Source organism: Protopterus annectens, chromosome 8.part0 (assembly GCF_019279795.1).
Source record: "Protopterus annectens isolate FY-2018-M chromosome 8.part0, PAN1.0, whole genome shotgun sequence".
Lineage (NCBI taxonomy): Eukaryota > Metazoa > Chordata > Ceratodontiformes > Protopteridae > Protopterus > Protopterus annectens.
The window spans coordinates 330,834,997-330,853,144 of NC_056741.1; the positions used below are offsets into that span (position 1 = coordinate 330,834,997).

General features: G+C 44.6%; 1 protein-coding gene across 1 annotated transcript in view; it reads left to right on the plus strand.

The window, feature by feature from the left end:
• The window catches only part of SSR2 (signal sequence receptor subunit 2), a 265,636-nt gene that overhangs the window by 47,029 nt on the left and 200,459 nt on the right, over positions 1–18,148 (plus strand). The window contains exons 2-3 of the mRNA XM_044079824.1: positions 3,622–3,720; positions 11,731–11,839. Coding sequence (XP_043935759.1) covers positions 3,622–3,720; positions 11,731–11,839 — 208 coding nt within the window. The remainder of the gene's footprint in view (positions 1–3,621; positions 3,721–11,730; positions 11,840–18,148) is intronic.

The following is an 18,148-nucleotide window of genomic DNA, read 5'->3' on the forward strand; positions in this document are numbered from 1 at the left end:
AGGGAAGTAGATACAGAGTTTCACTGACTTTTTCCCCAATCTTTCCCTCACATGTGTAGAGGAGTTTTATTGCTACCTCTGCAACATTTTAGGGGAAAAAAAACATAAGCTGCTATTAAGCAGACTGACTTTAAAAAAAAAAAAAAAAAAAATGGCAGAGAAGTTCCAAAAGGAAAGGAGGAGCCCTCCAGAACAGAATAAAGAACAGTCGACTGGCCCCCCGAAAACCCTTTAGTTCCTTTTCAAAAATCTGAACTTCCATTTCTTTCTCTCTCGCTCGCTCTCTCATAACAGATAGCCTCAGACAAATGAGTTTTGAGACTCATTCGTGACAGAATCAAGAAGGCATTGGGACTCTCTCCCTTCTTTTCTGGCGACACCTTTATTCATCTGCCAGGTCAAACTTCTCTTTTCCTTCCTGTCATTCAGCATCTAGTAACTCTGGGGCAATGGAAGCTCTCCTTCCTCCTTGGATAGAAGGCATTTATTCAGAAATGTTTCTGGCACCAAAGAAAGAAGCTTCATTGAGATCAGTTGCAGGTCTTTCCCTTTTTAAAAGCATTTTGTGACTGTTTCAAACTTCAGAATGTTTTGTTCACAAACTATTCATTCCCTATTTAAACGTTTTGTTGATCCTAGGTTTAAAAGTTGCTTATCACATTCCCATAATGCCAAATTACAAATGTTTCTTAGGGTTTTCTTTGTTTGCATCACACTTTCAGTTCTTTGCATTACCCTTTGTAAATACCCCCCAAGCAGTAGGCAATCCAAAGTGTCTAGTTTTAGTGATAGCCTACTTGTAGACTGTAAGGTATTCACTTTTTTTTAAATTTATTTAGATGACTTCTTGCAAAGTCTTTCAAAATGTCACAAATCTGTCACTTGGATGAGAGACCCTCCTGCACACCCTGGGGTTTCGGGAGAACATTCAAAAGTCTTGCTTGATTCCTTCTTGCAAGATTGTTTTCCTTGGGGGGGGGGTCTCCTAGATACCACTGTTTAAAAGAGCTCTTCTACAGGAGAAGTAGATTATATCCAGATCTGTTGAGTTTTTCCACTAAAACAAAAGGCTTAGCAAGGGAATTTCTCAGGATACTAGGATTCATGGCATGTATTATTCTCTTGAAGCCTCTAGCAAGACTTGACATGTGAAAAATACAGTGGTACCTAAAATCAGTATGGGCGCAGCGTTGACTTCCTCAGACATTCCGGATTCCTGTTTTGGGATTTGTGAGAAGGTTACTTTGGAACGATCAGTTTTATCTGAATTCAGGTCTCCCATTTTCCCTTTTAGCTCCAGCACAGACTAACCATGGATATCTCAGACGTTGCTACAGGAGCAGTGACAGTGGGGATAAACTTGCAAGGTGTTTTGGAACAAAAGACAGACAGAACGTGTAAATGTAAGAGATGTTTGCAGTTATAAATGCTGTCAACTCTCTGTCAGTTGTCTGTGGTCCCCAGGACCATTACAAGTAATTACAGATAAAATCTCAGTTATGTGGTACGTAAACATGGGGGAGGGGGGTGGCAGAAATTACCCTCTGTGGAGACTGGCCATAATAACCTGGGATATAGCTTTCCAGCTCCATCTCATTCTACTGGCATCCTGCATCCCATCGGTGGAAAACTGCCAGATGAGCTGAGCAGGACCAGGCCAGACCCTCTTGAATGAAAACTGGATCAGGTGGCCTTCCAGGAAATTAACTGTTGATTCTGTCTTACAAATTATAACTTTGTTTTCCTTCTCTGGATTTAACTAATTTCCTTGCACATTTCTTGTTTTGAGATTTATTGCCCCATTAAATGCCAAAGCAATTTTAGTGTTTCCTCTACTTAATGAAGAGTAACACTAATGCAACGTGCCAAACTTAGATTTTATAGCAGGTCCTGACCCCGTTTTACACTTTGTCTCTTACACAGACACACAGACACACACACCTTTGAGGTGTAGCATGGACTTCGTTTCCACCCTAGCATTTTTCAGGATTTCTTTTTTAGCTAATTTGAAGTAAATGATGTACTTCCCTTTTTGGGCAGAAGTGGGTATTTAAGCCCTGCATTTAACATTGGTAACTTAATTCCTGATGAAGGGCTTGTGCCGGCTCAAAAGCTCGAGTAATTGCAAAACCTGTGTTGGTCCAGTAAAAAGTATTGCATCACATCTGTGTTCCAGTGTTAATAGACCAATGCAATATTTCTTTACAGGTCAGTAACAAAAAAAGAAGTTACTGAGGTTTCGTGGTAGACCACTGAGAGCAAAAAGAACTGTCATCATTTTCCATTTATTGACTAAGTGTAGCTGAAATGTATCAAGTAACCGTGGAAAATATGCTCATTGTGTTATGATGCATGAGGGTGTGTGGAAATATATAAAAAATATATACATATTACATTTTAAAAGGTCTAATCTTAAAAATTTCAACTGACACCTGAACGAGCAGTTATACTTGGAAGCATAAATCCATGAGGAGAAAAACACAGAAATCCCTTTTTGCAGGGAAGGCAAGCCACCCTGCACCCAACTGCCATGTGGGCGGCTGCAGTTCTATACCCCCTGACACTTGTACCAACTCTGATATTGCACTACAATGGAGAAAGTACACATTCTGTAATCAAAAAGTGGTATAGTTAAATCAAATGTATTTTGATAGTCTCTACAGGCTGTTTCTTTGCCTTTGTTGATCGCAGCATTTGACCAACTGCCTTGCACATGTGTGTGTACATGTAATAATGTGTGTTTGTATATGCACTTATATGGATCTACTGATTATGATTGAATGACCCAAATGTTGACGTTGACGGTGTGAAAAACATTGCAAACGTTGACAGTGCTACTAGGCATGCACAGAGAAACGGCCTTTGCATGTGCAACAGTAAAACATAAAAAATACACAGTCTTTTGCAGGGGGCAAGTCCCCCCCCACTGCACCTACCCTTGCAAAATTATATGTACCAATGCCAAAACTGCACAGTAGTGGTGAAAGGACATATTCCCGTATCAGAATATTGTGTGATCTTGCACATCTGTTGACCATCTCCTTAGTCGATCAAATTTTGCTGACCTAAACAGATGTTGAGTAACTGTTGTGCCGACAATGTTCAGCTATTTCCTTTCTTTATTTTATTTGTCCTTTGGTAACAAGTCTGACTGAGCCAGACAGTGGTCCATGTAGCATAACGTATGGGAGTCATTTGTTCAGATATTCAGTTTGTTTTTTTTCTTTCTTTCTGGTTGACTTGATATTCAGTCTTTTTTTAGATTGTTGTTGCATTTTTGAGCATCTAAATGTTTGATTAAATGCCATATGTAAGTATTATATGTTTGGGGGGATATATAATATGTGTGTATGTAGACACATACACATCTTTTTTTTTTTTTTTTTCACGTCTGTCCATCAAACTAACCTACTTTTAGTTTTTAGACCCTTGCATCCTTCAACCACTTGTGTTACCACACTATTGTAACCTGCTGTATTGCTGTACATTTAAGGAATTTATAGTCTGTCTTACTTGAGGAATGAGCAGTTCATTTTGATTGCCATAATTGTTCTCATAACTGTTATTCAGTAGATCTAGGAAAAGAAATAATGCTTCCATTAACATTTTTTTTCTTTCTAGTGCTGCCCTTGAGGTTGAGCTCAGTGATGATTCTTTCCCTCCTGAAGATTTTGGAATTGTTTCCGGAATGTTAAATGTCAAGTGGGACAGGATTGCACCGTATCCTTTTCAAATTTCTAAGGAATTTCTTAGCTATCCTTTTTTTTCCATTTAAGTAGCTGTATATTTGCATGTTTGTGTGTGTGTGTGTGGATATGTTTGTGTAATGGGTATAGACACGTGCGTGTGTACACACACACACACACACACACACACACACACACACACACACACACACACGTGCGTTTTTCTTTGTGCATTCAATTACATCTTGCATAATGAGTTTCGGCATTGGGACTTTGTGTGTGTGTCTGGGGGTTGTGTGTGTCTGGGGTGTGTGAGTGTGTGTGTGTCCTGGGGTGTGTATGTGTGTGTGTGTCCTGGGGTGTGTATGTGTGTGTGTGTCCTGGGGTGTGTATGTGTGTGTCCTGGGGTGTGTATGTGTGTGTGTCCTGGGGTGTGTGTGTGTGTGTGTCTGGGGTGTGTGTGTGTGTGTGTCCCAGGGTGTGTATGTGTGTGTGTGTATGTGTGTGTGTCCCGGGATGTGTATGTGTGAGTGTGTCTTGGGGTGTGTGTGTGTGTGTCTGGGGTGTGTGTGTGTGTGTGTGTGTGTCTGGGGTGTGTGTGTGTGTGTGTGTCTGGGGTGTGTGTGTGTGTGTGTGTCTGGGGTGTGTGTGTGTTTGTGTGTCTGGGGTGTGTGTGTGTGTGTGTGTGTGTCTGGGGTGTGTGTGTGTGTGTGTGTCTGGGGTGTGTGTGTGTGTGTGTGTGTGTGTGTGTGTGTCTGGTGTGTGTGTGTGTGTCTGGTGTGTGTGTGTGTGTCTGTCTGTCTGGTGTGTGTGTGTCTGTCTGGTGTGTGTGTGTCTGTCTGGTGTGTGTGTGTCTGTCTGGTGTGTGTGTGTCTGTCTGTCTGGTGTGTGTGTGTGTGTGTGTGTCTGTCTGTCTGTCTGTCTGGTGTGTGTGTGTGTGTGTGTGTCTGTCTGTCTGTCTGTCTGGTGTGTCTGTCTGTCTGGTGTGTGTGTGTCTGTCTGGTGTGTGTGTGTGTCTGTCTGGTGTGTGTGTGTGTCTGTCTGTGTGTGTCTGTCTGGTGAGTGTGTGTGTGTGTGTGTGTGTCTGTCTGGTGTGTGTGTGTGTGTCTGTCTGTCTGGTGTGTGTGTCTGTCTGTCTGGTGTGTGTGTGTGTGTCTGTCTGGTGTGTGTGTGTGTGTGTCTGTCTGGTGTGTGTGTGTCTGTCTGGTGTGTGTGTCTGTCTGGTGTGTGTGTGTGTGTCTGTCTGGTGTGTGTGTGTGTGTCTGTCTGGTGTGTGTGTGTGTGTGTGTGTGTGTGTGTGTCTGTCTGGTGTGTGTGTGTGTGTGTGTGTGTGTGTGTCTGTCTGGGTGTGTGTGTGTCTGTCTGGGGTGTGTGTGTGTGTGTCTGTCTGGGGTGTGTGTGTGTCTGTCTGGGGTGTGTGTGTGTGTCTGTCTGGGGTGTGTGTGTGTGTGTGTGGGGGGGGTGTCTGGGTCTGTGTGTGTGTGTGTGTGTGTGTGTGTGTGCGCATTTGGGGTGGGTGTGTGTGCTCGTGTCTGGGGTGGGCGTGTGTGTGCTCGTGTCTGGGGTGGGTGTGTGTGCGTGTCTGGTGATGTGTGTTTGTGTGTGCACGCGTGTCTGGTGATGTGTGTTTGTGCGTGCGTGTCTGGTGATTGTGTGTATCTGGTGATGTGTGTGAGCGCTCGCGTCTGGTGATGTGTGTGTGTGTGTGAGCGCACGCATCTGGTATGTGTGTGTAAGTGCAAGCATCTGGTGATGTGTGCGTGCGTATGGAGGTGGGTGTGGAGGTGTGTGATTGGGGATGGGTGTGGAGGTGTGTGTCTGGGGGTGTGCGTCTTGGGGGGTGAGGGTGTGTCTGGGGGGGATTGGGTGTGTGTGTCTGTACTCACGCTCGTGTGTGTGTTCCCAGGTTAAGGTTAGATTATGGGCTTTGTAAAATGTCTCTCTTTAGTGGTACTGTTGGGGAAAGGTTATTTAGCAACCTTATGTATAGGGCTATGGTTACCACATATGAGTAAGTTGGTGTAACCTTTTTTGGTTTGTTTACCTCCATATTTTCAACAACTTCTTTCTGTAGTGTGAACTTTCCTTCAGTGTTTTTGCATTCTTTATCATACAACACAACTCTCTCTTTCCACATCTTCATCACTACTCCTATCTTCCTAAACGATCCTTTCCGATGTCTGGCACCATATATTTGCACACTGTCCCAGAAAACCTTTGGTCTGATGTTGTTAATCTTCATTTATTCCTTACTCTTGGAATTTGATTCCAACCTTGAAACAAGCCGGCCTTTTTTCAAGCTCGCGTCAGCCACAAACCTCTCTAGCTAAGATTTTACCCATCATGCCCTTCTCCCTGTTACCTCAGGTCGTTTGCCGCATTGCTGTTCACCCGTGTCGAGCCGTTCCTCTCCAGTTAGCTGTATATGTTTGATAACTTTTGAGTTTTTTTCTCAGAAAATTCTTAGTTTTTCGACTTTAAGTTGTATCTTATTCTTTATTACTTGTACCTTTTTGGTATCTTCTACTACCTTTGTTGATGGTCTTTCCTCGCCCTCCCTTGGGCCTTGCTACAGCGTGTTTGTGTCTAGTTTTGATTATTTTGTGGATATAATGTCTGAGAAGGAAGGGAGTGCAAGCTTTGAGGTGTTCGGAGTGCGGACACAAACTGCCTCACTCTGACATGCATGACTTGTGTGTTTACTGTTTGGGCATGCCTCATCTCACAGTGAAGCCGCCCTGTCAGATTTGTAAAGGTTTTTCTGCCAGGACTTTGAATGAACTTAAAATAAACTAGTACTAAAGGGTCTCCTTAAGACCCCTTTCTGCGAGGCTGTTTCTGGGTCGCAGGAATCTTCTCCTCCTTTCAAACAACATAAAAGGTCTAAGTCTCTTCCATCATCTCCCTCTGGAGACCCTAAGGAATTGAGACCTCAGCCTTCATGGTGCAGACTACTGTGGCACCGACTAGTTCAGTGCAGACTTCCTCGGCACCGATTGGTATATCGGCACAGTCATCTTTGGCACCGACTGAAGTCTCAGTGCAAACTTCTTCGGCACCACCCAGTTTCTCGGTGCAGACATCGTCGGCGTCAACAGTTTTCTCAGTGCAGACCCCTCAACACTGACAATTTCTTCGGTGCAGGCCTTTTCAGCACCAATGGTTTTGGTGCTGACAACTCCAATTTTGACGACACCATTCTTGGTGCATGAATCTTCTGCACCATTGATTTCAGTGCATGCCGCTTCTGCGCCGGCTTTAGTAGCACTGACTATACAAACACTGCCAGTTTCGATGCAGACATTACCTATACAGGCACCTTTTTTCAGTGGTCGTGCTAGCCCTTTTTTGGACAGGCCTGAATCACCTTCAGAGCTTTCCGTCAGGTCTACCAGAAGCCTTTCTAAACATGATGTGGTGCGTCTTGTAGACCAGCTGCTTTTGGCCAGAGGAATTCCTGCCTCTTCAAAAGTGTCTCTCCCCTCTGGAGTTGATCACCCTTCTCTACAGACTCCTACCTATACTCGAACCTCTGTGGAGGTTAAGAGGCATCCCTCCTCGGGCGGGCCGGCCTTCCAGGCTTTGGAGAGGACACTGGCCGCTACTTCTCGGCCGCCTCTGAGCCTCAGTCTCAAATTGCAACCCCCGGACACCGGGCGCAAGAGTCTCAGGCCATTCTCCCCTTGGAGACCCCGTCCTTGCAGCCTTCCCCAGAGTCTCCCACTGAGGAAGTCCACCGCAAGACTACATGTAAGAGGAAGCACGTGAACTCCACCGAAGACGCAGATTACGATGACTGAGAGGAGTCCCCACGTTCATCTTCTGACAAGGTTTCCTTTGATGACATCCTCGAAATTTTAAAGCAGAGAGCTGAATGGAAGTTCTCTAAACCTTCCTCAGAGTAGTCTGTGTTCCTGCAGGCTTTTTGTGCCCGGCCCCCTGCCTCCTGGGTTACCCCACCTGCCAATGAGCTTGTCAAGCTCATCGTGCATGGAAGGCACCGGACTCTGTGGAGGCCATACCTCATAAGCCTGACAAAATCCTTTCTCCCCCAGAAGAATGCCCCCATTGGTTGAAAGGTTTCCCAGTAGATGCCATGGTGGTGGCTGCCGCTACAAAGAAGGAACTGGCAGAGGAGAGCCAGACTACTCACCTGCCCAGTAAGGAATCCCGTGCGGTGGACAGATTAGGGAAGCGAGTCGTTGCGTCATCGACCTTTGCTGTTAGGTCGTTGAACTACCTGGCACATTTCACAAGGCTACAGAGAAACTTGGTGTCCGAACTCTCTGAGACCTTGGCAGGAGCAGTTTCTGATGAGGTCCGAGACAAGGTGGCCTCTCAGTGACCCTAGAATCGGCTTCCAATTCCTCAATGCGTTTGATATCACACGCTACTGACTGAGCGGCGAGAGCTGCGGGTACAGCCATGGTCATGAGATGCCATGCCTGGATGCGCCTTTGCGGATCCCTTCAAGGTGTCCTTCCTTAACGCCCCTATTGAGACCACTACTTTGGGTCCAAGGTAAAAGATACATTGGCCAGATGTGAACAGGGACGGTAAGACCCTATCTGCCGTGGGTGTCCATTTATCTTCTCCTCGGCAGTTATATTCTAGGAATCAGAAGAGTGGGAAAATGTGGCACAAAAAGTCTGTGCATCCTTTCCGTAACTCTCAGGCAGAGTATTCCCCTAGAGACAGGGGAGGGGAATTCTAACGGAAGACTCCCATTTCGGGGCAGGGGAGGTCTGTGAAACCAGGGTTCCAGGGAATCTTTCTCTGGACAGTCCTATCAGCGCTCCTGAGGAGCAGCTGATTGCTTCTGGGGGGTCGTTTTTCCTTGTACCCTTCTGCTTGGCAAACCATAACCACAGATGCTTGGGTACAAAGGTTCATCACCAAAGGATACCATATTCCTTTCATATTCACTCCCCCCCTTACCCAGAAGCTTACCCGACGTGCCACCCAGTCAAAGGAAAGCCGCAGCTATAGAGATATCAGAGCTGCTTCAAAAAAGAGTCATCCAAACAGTCTTCCCAGACCAGACAGGATCTGGCTTCTATTCAAGATTATTTTGGTGCCAAAAAAGACAGGGGACTGGTGACCAATTCTGGATCTCAGCGCCCTAAAACTTGTAAAGACAGAAAAATTCTGGATGGTTACGGTTCAGTCTATACTTCCACTTTTGGAAAAAGATGATTGGATGTGCTCCATAGATCTTCAAGATGCGTACTACCACATAAAGGTGGAAAGGTGCTCAAGAAGGTATCTTCGCTTCCAGGTGGGTGCCGGTCATTACCAGTTTTTGGGTACTGTTCTTCAGTCTCTCTGCAGCCCCCAAAGTGTCATAAAGTGCATGGTAGTAGTCACAGCTCACCTGCGGCTTCAACGATTCCAGGTGTTTCCCTGCCTAGATGACTGGCTCATTACTGCCCCAACAAGATGTCTACTGGATCAGGCCTTGACCTACACCCTAAACACTGCACAGCAGCTCAGAATATTGATAAACTGGAAGAAGTCAAACCTTACTCCGAGTCGCTCATTAGAGTACATTGGAGTGATTCTGGACACAATGACTTGTACAGCCTCTCTACCAGATCACAGAATTCATAGGATCAAAGAGCAGGTTCAGGTAATACTTTCACAAAATCTAGCCTCAGCCCAATCCATCCTTCAACTGCTGGGATTTATGGCAGCCTCCATCACCATAGTCCCTCTTGCAAAGCCTACACATGAGGTTTCTTCAATGGCTGCTTCTTACTCAGTGGTACCCATCCCAGCACCCCTTATTTCCGATACAAATAACCAAGATTTGCAAACAGGACTTGCTCTGGTGGATGTCAAACAACCCTCACCAGTGGTCACGCCCCTTAAACCCTCATCAGCCCAACGCCACAGAGACCATGGATGCCAAGGCATAGACAGTCCCAGGCACTTGGTCACAGACAGAGGCCCATCTGCATATCAATGTCCTAGAACTGAGGGCGGTGCTACTAGTGTTGCAAGCATTCCCAATTGGTCCTTCCGTCAGGGACTATTACATTTCAGTCGGACAACGTGGCAGTAGTCTGGTACATCAACAAACAAGGGGGAACCAGATCATGCCCACTCTGTCGAGAGGCCATGAGAATATGGCAATGTGCGATAGCCTCCAACCATTTTCTGATAGCGATGCACATTCCCAGGAGCTCCAATGTGATAGCAGACAAGTTGAGCAGATGCATTCTACAGCCTTAAGAGTGGTTCCTCAATCCTGTAGTGGCGGCAAAGTTTTTCGATCACTGGGGCCAGCCTTGCTGCTACCTATTTGTGTCCCCGTCCAATCACAAGTGCAGCAACTACTTTGCCCTGATCTGCCCTCAGGGACAGTCACCGAGGGATGCTGTAGTCCATGATTGACCCTCGGGGTCTGCTATATGCCTATTCTCCGATACCCCTCATTCCCCTGTTCCTCAAGAAAGCACATCGGTTGAAGAGCAAAGTGATCCTCATTGCTACATATTGGCCTCGACAAGTTTAGTTTCCCTTCCTGTAGCCTCATCTCCTAGCTCGACCATGGATTCTTAATCCAACTCCAGAGTTGATCTCTCACCCGCAAAGTCTGGTTCATCCAAACCTATCCAGCCTGAAACTGACAGCTTGGTTTATCCACTTCCGGTGATTGTCAGGCAGCATGACCTGTCTTCCCCTGTGCGTGACATTCTGATTGCCTCTCCTAGATCATCCACCAGATTACTCTACCGCAGCAAATGGAAGAGGTTTTCTCTCTGCCTACAAGATGAACAAATGGACCCTTTTACAGCCCCTGTTTCTATTGTGCTAGAATATCTTTCAGACCTTTTTTAAATCAGGGGTAGCAGCCTCCACAGTTCGTGTTCATTTGGATGCAATTTCTAATTTTCATAGTGGCTTCCAGGGCTCTTCCTTAATGTCGCACAGACTTTGCAAGACCTTTCTGAAGGGCGTAACCCAACTTAAAGCCTCCATTCAGAGAACCTGTTCAACCTTGGGACTTGGCCTTAGTCCTTCAAGGGTTGACACCTTCTCCTTTTGAGCCTGCATGTACCTGTGATCTAAAGTATCTGTCATGGAAAATGTTGTTCTTAGTTGCTATTACTTCTGCCAGACGTATTTCTGAATTACAGGCCTCGTCTATCAAACCCCCCTACCTCATCTTTCACAAGGACAGAGTTTCATTAAGGACCAATCCGACCTCCTTACCCAAGGTCGTTTCTGAGTTATCTATCAATCACACTATTGATTTGCCAGTGTTCTTCCGTAATCATTCTAACAGAGGGGAATATTGCTTGCATACCTTGGATGTACATAGACAAATTTGTTTTTACCTAGACAGGACTAATTTAATAGAAAATCTGGCCAGCTGTTTTTGGCCTTTTCTGAATCCAAAAAATGATTGATTGCCTTTTATTCCCAGTTTGACTGTAATTGGCTACCTTTCTCTCAATTCTTATTGGTCCATCTCTGGCCACTTCAGCCTTCTAACTAGATTTTGGAGTCTGACAATTTTGTTTGGTAGTCAGCTTGCCTGCCATAGGATGGCTCTTTTGTTAGGGAAATGTTACAGTGAAAGTTTTCAGCCATTAGTCCAAGTGATTCTGGTCCTTTTTTTAAGTAGGTAGATCTCTTGTATAGTTAAGTTTATCAGAGTGTTTCACAGAAGGGTCTGAAGAAGTCTGATATTTTACATGAAAACTCTCCCCTTTGCTTTAAAATCTGTTAAGACAATGTGTTTACTCATACACTAGAGTGCATCTGTTTTATCGCAAGGCCTGTATCCTCATGTTAGCAACCCTCCAAGATGCATGTGAGAGAGAGTACAGTTTGCACCCTAGACTGTGTGATTTAATTTATATCATTAGCAGGGTGTTTTTAGAATAAATCTGAAGTGCTTGTGTGAAGTGGCATTCTTATACGTGCATGGTCATGTTTGTGCAGACTGATGTATGTAAAGGTGCATTGATTTAGTGCAACAGTTTGTGATGTTTGGATCATCTCTCATTTAAATGTCCTTAACTTGATATTTTAGAGCCAGTAACGTGTCTCACACTGTAGTACTAAGACCTCTCCAGGCAGGTTATTTCAACTTTTCTTCAGCTGTGATTTCTTATGTGGCACAAGAAGGCGGACCAGTTGTGGTGAGTATTTGTGGTATTCTACCAGTAGCATGGCAGTAAAATGCTTAAATAGGATTACTTGCTCATTGAATGAGATTTCTGCTTTTGAGGTTTGCCTTTTTCCAAGAACTTAGAGAGTCAGATTCTTGTGCATAGAGAGAAGCCAACTTGGATAGTGAGACAGTTGTGTTGCTTTGACTATATTTGTTGTTTAATGAGCTGTTTGTTTATTTTTTATTGATACGAGGTTGAGCACTAATTTCTTTACTTACTATGTTTTATACATATGGTTGGGTATTAATTTCTGTTTGGTATATGTATTAGCTCAGCTGAATGAAGGTCATGTACGTGTGAAAAGCTTCAACGCAAACTGAAAGTACTCATGAAAAATGGTACGTAGAATGGTGTAATACAGAAAAACAAGATGGACATAAGATTAGAAATTTGAGGGTATAGTTGCATTACTCTTAAGTTGAATTAGTTGACAGATGTTTGATATAACATGTTGTTTGGCAGTGACTGCATTAGATGTCAATAAAAATAGACCAATACCCAAAGGATATGTTGGCTGTTAATTTATAAGTTGACAGATTGCTGTCAGTCATGCAAATTAATGTGAAGCTAGTTATTTTATCATATTTGCAAGTATTCATGTTTTACCAGCATATAGTAATAATTTGTCACTTTTTATAGAGTGATTCACCCATGCATACTAATTTCAGACTGAGTTTTTGTTGTCAAGTTGTACTGTTATATGAAAAAATATTTTCTTGTTTCAGCTTCACATTTAAAAGCTTGCTAGTTGGGTACAGTGAGTTTTCAGATCATTTGATGCTACTTTTATTTTTGGTATTAAATCTGAATAGCTTTATGTTTTAACGATTTAAAAAGTTAAGTGTGGTTTTCTCCTGTCGTGGCCATACTGACACTTCAGGGTTTCTGAGAAATATAGTGCCACTAAGAGCTGCAGTTTCGCTGTTAATTAACCTTCCAGTCTTTCTCTGTCTGATGAATGAATACTTTTACTGGAGATTTTGTGTGTGTGTGTGTGTGCAGATAGATATATCTACATATGCACACATGTGCACTCATAATGTAAAATGTTTGCACAGTTGTTGTGTCTTTCGGCTTTTCCCGGTTAGGGGTCGTCACAGTGGAACTCCGGTCCGCTAATGACTGGCAGTAGATTTTTATGTGCTGAGTTGCCAGCCCTGACGCACAACCTTCAACGAAGGTACGCCCATTCATGCATGTCTCCGCACAGAAGATGCTCTAGCTGAGAATCGAACAGGACAACGTCTTACTGTGAGGCAACAATGCTACCGCAGCACCACCACCGCAGTCAACAATTCTAAAGTATTCCCCCTCAGAGGCCAGAGTGGCCGTTATTTAATACTTTCCTTATCTAAACTGCTGTCATGTGACATAACCAGTTGCATTACAGCTTTGCCAGTTGCCTTTTGTGTTCTGTCTTCAGCCATGTAACTTCTTAGCCAGCTACCTTTTATGAGAAAAGGTTGAAAGCATAAGGGTGTACTGTAGTAAACTATTAGATGTTGCAGAAATAACCTTTGGTCCTTTGTTTATTTTAGTTGAGAAGCTTTTTGTCTGGTTACAGAACCTTTCTTTTTATGACTTTGTCACACGTTGCCCCCTTTATTGTGGATGACCCTAGATTTACTTTCTGTTACATGCTTAAATATGCATGGAATTATCCCACGTTTTGTTTAGTAATGAGCTCTGAGTAGTTTATTCGAAATGGGATCATAGGAAGTTACTAGGCTAATGACCCTAGGGCCCTTACAAGCCTAGTAAAATTCTACCCTTTTTTCCACGATCAGCACCTATTCCCCTGTCCAAGAGGGACACAGGTGGAACTCCCGGGATGAATTTACAGTTACCCATCCAGTCGTCCAGATTGCATTTGAAGAGGGCCAATGAGGTGCTCTGTTTGACATGAAGTGGGAGTCTGTTCATAAGGTGTGGTAACCTCTGGGAGACAGTTCTGTCCCTCCAGCAGGTTCTGTTAGTGTCACATACCAGTTAAGGTCTTAGAGCAAGTAACCCGTGTACCATTTGACTTGCTAATACGCAACATCTTCAGTAAAGCAGGGTCTGAGGTTGCCTTATATGGAAGGCAAAGATCACCTCTGGGTAGTCTGTATGAAACAGAATAAAGTGACGGTGATCTCAAGACGATCCACATAGGACAGATGCTGAAATCCTTGAATCTTCCTTGTGAGGAACATTTGTGGTCTCTCCAGTTACTGCAGGTGCTTGGAAAGGTACATACCAAAAGGGGTGCTGTACTTAATTATTGGCCTGATGGAGTACAGGGAGATTACAACTTTTTTTTTTTTTTTGACAGTGCCCTTACTTATGAAATGAGCAGTATAGAATGCACTTTCTACCACTGTGGAGACATGGTGATCAAAGATAAGGTTACTGTCAACCTGTGTGCTCAGGTCTCTCGCCACAGAGTGTGTACTTAGGGTGTTGCTGTTGATGTGGTAGTTAACAGGAACGTCACTCTTACTGAAAGGGATGTTCATAGGTTCATACTAGGCTATCTTCCCTGGGGCAATTATAAGCCTAGCCCGATTTCTGTATGGCTTACGCCACCTCTTGATTTGAGTATACTGTGCCCTTTTTAACGTTTAGTTTACTGTGCCTCTGTCTAATAGTGACACGGGAGTAATCCCTGGGACAAACCTATGATCACCCATCCACCTATCGAGATTCTTCTTGAAGAGATTCAGTGAGGTGTTCTGCCTCACATGAACTGGAATTCTATTCCAGAGCGAAGGGAGCCTCTGGGTTATGAACCTGTCCCTCCAGCAAGTTCTATTTATTTCTGTGCTGAGGTTCAAGTCCCTCGAGCGTGTGGCTGTAAGGGATTTAGATTTACTGAGGTGGAGCATTCCATTAATTCTGGATTTGATATAGCTTTGTATGTCAGGCATAGATCGCCTCGAAGTAGGCGGTATGCAATTGAGTAGAGCTGGAGTTTTTTTAACGGAGCAGCATATGGCATCTGTTTGAGACCCTTGATCCTCTTGGTGAGATATTTTTGGGGTCTTTCTAATTGCTGCAGGTGTTGGGCAAGGTACATCCCAAAAGGGGCATTGTATTCTATGATGGGCCTGATGAGGGATGAATAAAGGGGCATGATTACCTCTCTTGATCTAGATGTGAAACCCTTCGTGATGAGGTGGGCTATGTAGAAGGTCTTTCTAACCACTTTGGCAATGTGGTTTTCAAAGGAGAGATTGCTATCAACTTGGGTCCCCAGGTCCCTAATAACTGTCTCTGTACTTAATGGGTTTTCGCCTATGTGGTAATTTGTGGGCACATTGTTTTTGCCAAAGGGTATGACTATACATTTTTTGGCATTTAGCTTTAAACCATGGCGCTGGCACCAGTTATGTGTCTCTTTGAGTCCTTTTTGAAGGATGTTTGTGTCAGCTGGAGAGTTGATTATGGCGCCCAGTTTGCAGTCGTCTGCGAACTTGGTGAGCCATAGTCCTCCCACGTTTGCCTGTACCTCGGAAAAGTATATACCGAACAAGAGTGGTCCCAGGACAGAACCCTGTGGGATGCCACTTGTGACCGGTTTCGAGTCTGACATGGCTCCAGCAACTCTCACTCTGTGGGTTCTATCTTTGAGCCAGTTTGCGACCCATCTTGTGACATAGGGGTTTATGTTTAAGCTGGATAGCTTATCTATGATGCCCGAGTGGGGTATTGTGTCAAATGCCTTTGCAAGGTCCAGATAGGCTGTGTGGACTACCTTCCCTTCATCTATGGCTTTGGTGACTGTTTTGAAGAAGTTAACCAGGTTTAAAAGGCAGGATCTGCCCTTGACAAAGCCGAACTGGGTAGGATCTAGTGTCTGTAGGTCCCCAATGTCTTTGTTTATGAGCTCCATAATGATCCTCTCCATAGCCTTGCAGACTAAGCTAGTCAGGCTTATGGGACGATAGTTTCCAGGGTCCGTAGAGGCTCCACCTTTGTGGAGTGGGACCACTGTTGCTGTATGCCATTCTGTGGGCACATATCCTGTAGTGAGGCTGAGATTGTATAGCTGTTTTATTTGAGGGATTAGTTTCTCTTGAAGTTCATGTAGGACGCAACCTGGGATGCCATCTGGTCCCATGGAAGCAGTGTTTTTTGCTTTGGAGAGGGCAGCCTTCACCTGAGCATCAGAGATGTTTGGGAGGCAGCCCTCTGCCGGGATAGATACTTGCTCTTTTTGGGGGGAGGGGGTGGAGAATTTTGCACTGAAGCTGTCTGCCAGGATATTGGCGATGTCTGTGGGTTCAGTGTATTTTTTGTCGTTTAGAATCAACTCAGAACAAGTCTGGGAGTTGCATCCCAGGTTTCTAACATAACTGATAAAAGCCTTATGATTGTCTTTGGTGTCCTGTGCAATTTTTCTCTCGAAGCTGGCCTTGGAGGATTTTATGAGGGATCGTAATTTTTTGCTAGTACTGATCAGAGATGCCTTCCCTATTAGAGATTTTGCTCTATCATGTAGTAGCTTCCTCCTTCTGTTGTACAGTTTATTTATGGCAGGGGTCCACCAGACTGGACGCCTGCCTTTGGATGATTGGGTCTTGGTTTTGTTTGGGATAGCATGATCCATGTATTCCTGGAGATGTCCGTAGAATGCATTTATATAGGATTCTGCAGTTTGGGCCATAGTTTCCACTGGCCCTGGGGCCTTGAAGGATTCCACTTCGGTTTTGAGAAGTGAGAAGTTCGCTTTTGAGAAGTTTTTCACTGTGGTTTTCTGGGCTGGGGTGGGTTGGGATGTGGACATCCAGTGAAATTAATTTATGGTCTGATCTTACCAATGAGGGATATACTTCTGGTGTGGAGCATAGAGTCCCCATGTTGGTAATGATCAGGTCTAGTATGTTGTCCCCTCTTGTGGGAGTGGTGACTAGTTGTTCCATAGCATTTGAGTTTATAATTTCCAGGAACTTTGGGCTAAGGTGCTGGGGCTTGAGTAGTGCTCCCAGTCAATATTTGGGTAGTTGAAGTCGCCCAATATAATGGTGTTCGGAGAGATCTTCATTTTCTCCAATGTTTTCAGGAAAGCCGAGTGGGATTCCTGACTTTGAGAGGGTGGTCTGTGGGATGCTATAAACTGAAAAGCAGTCTTGCCCACTGTTAGTTGCACATGGATGGTCTCCGATACTGCAATGCCACTAACCTGGAGGTGTGGATATCCTTGATAAATATGGAAACTCCCCTCCTTTTGTGGTTCGGTCCGGGTTTTGGGGCGAAAAGCATGATATGAGGTATAGCCTGGTAGTGCTGGGGTGCTCTCTGGAGCCTTGAACCAGGTTTCTGTCACTGCACAGATATCTATGTTCTCCATACTGAGGAGAGCTTCGTGTGTGCATCTTGAGGTTAAGACTTCTGGCATTTAGCAGCATTACCCTTAGTTTCTTGTTCCTTGTGCTGTCTATGGGGTGGGTTTGACTTTTGAGCCTGCCTAAAAAGGCACTATGGGGTGGCAAGAGCCTTTGCCAATATCCGAAAGCCCAGTGGTGACAGGTGCAAGCCATCCCTAGTGAAGCAACGTGGCTTGTCGAGCATGTCATCCCAGGCTGACAGACACTGGATCCCCTTTGAATGACACCAAAATTTTAGCCAATTGTTAAAATCGATAATTTTGTCTTTGTACTGTGGCATCATTCTAGGTGAGGGTAAGATGCTGCTCAAGGTCAGGGTCATACCAGCCTGGGCTACATGATCAGAGAGCTCCTCTATGTCTCTTTTCATGTAGTCCAGGGAGGTGCATCTCAGGTCATTCACACCAGCATGTACAATGACGGAGTCATATTTGTATTTGCTTTGGAGTGACACGAGTGCTTGCGTTATGTGGCGGATCCTAGCACCCGACAGGCAGCTCACCGTGACCTTCTCTTTATTCAGCCTGGTGAGTGGGACGTCAGTGTCTGACAATAGAGTCACCTATTACAAGAGTATCAGGTGCGTTATTCAGCCTAAAGGGCTGTGGCTGCTTTGCACACTGACTTTGTGGGTTATGTGTTGTGTGTGTTTTATTTTGAGGTAGCGTTTGCTTGGATGTCTGCTTTGGTGGTCTCTGTTGCTTAGGTAGATTTTTATTTAGAGCCTCCAAGTATGTTTTTGTGTATTTATGTGTTTGGTTCGCTGATGTGGTGGGACTATGTGATACTGGAATTGTGTTGTGTGAGGTTACCTTCTCCTCCTGACTGGTTACACCAGTTTTGAGATGAGAGAGCTCAGCCTCCAGTTTGGCTAAATAGTTGCATCTCTCACATATATTTGAACCTG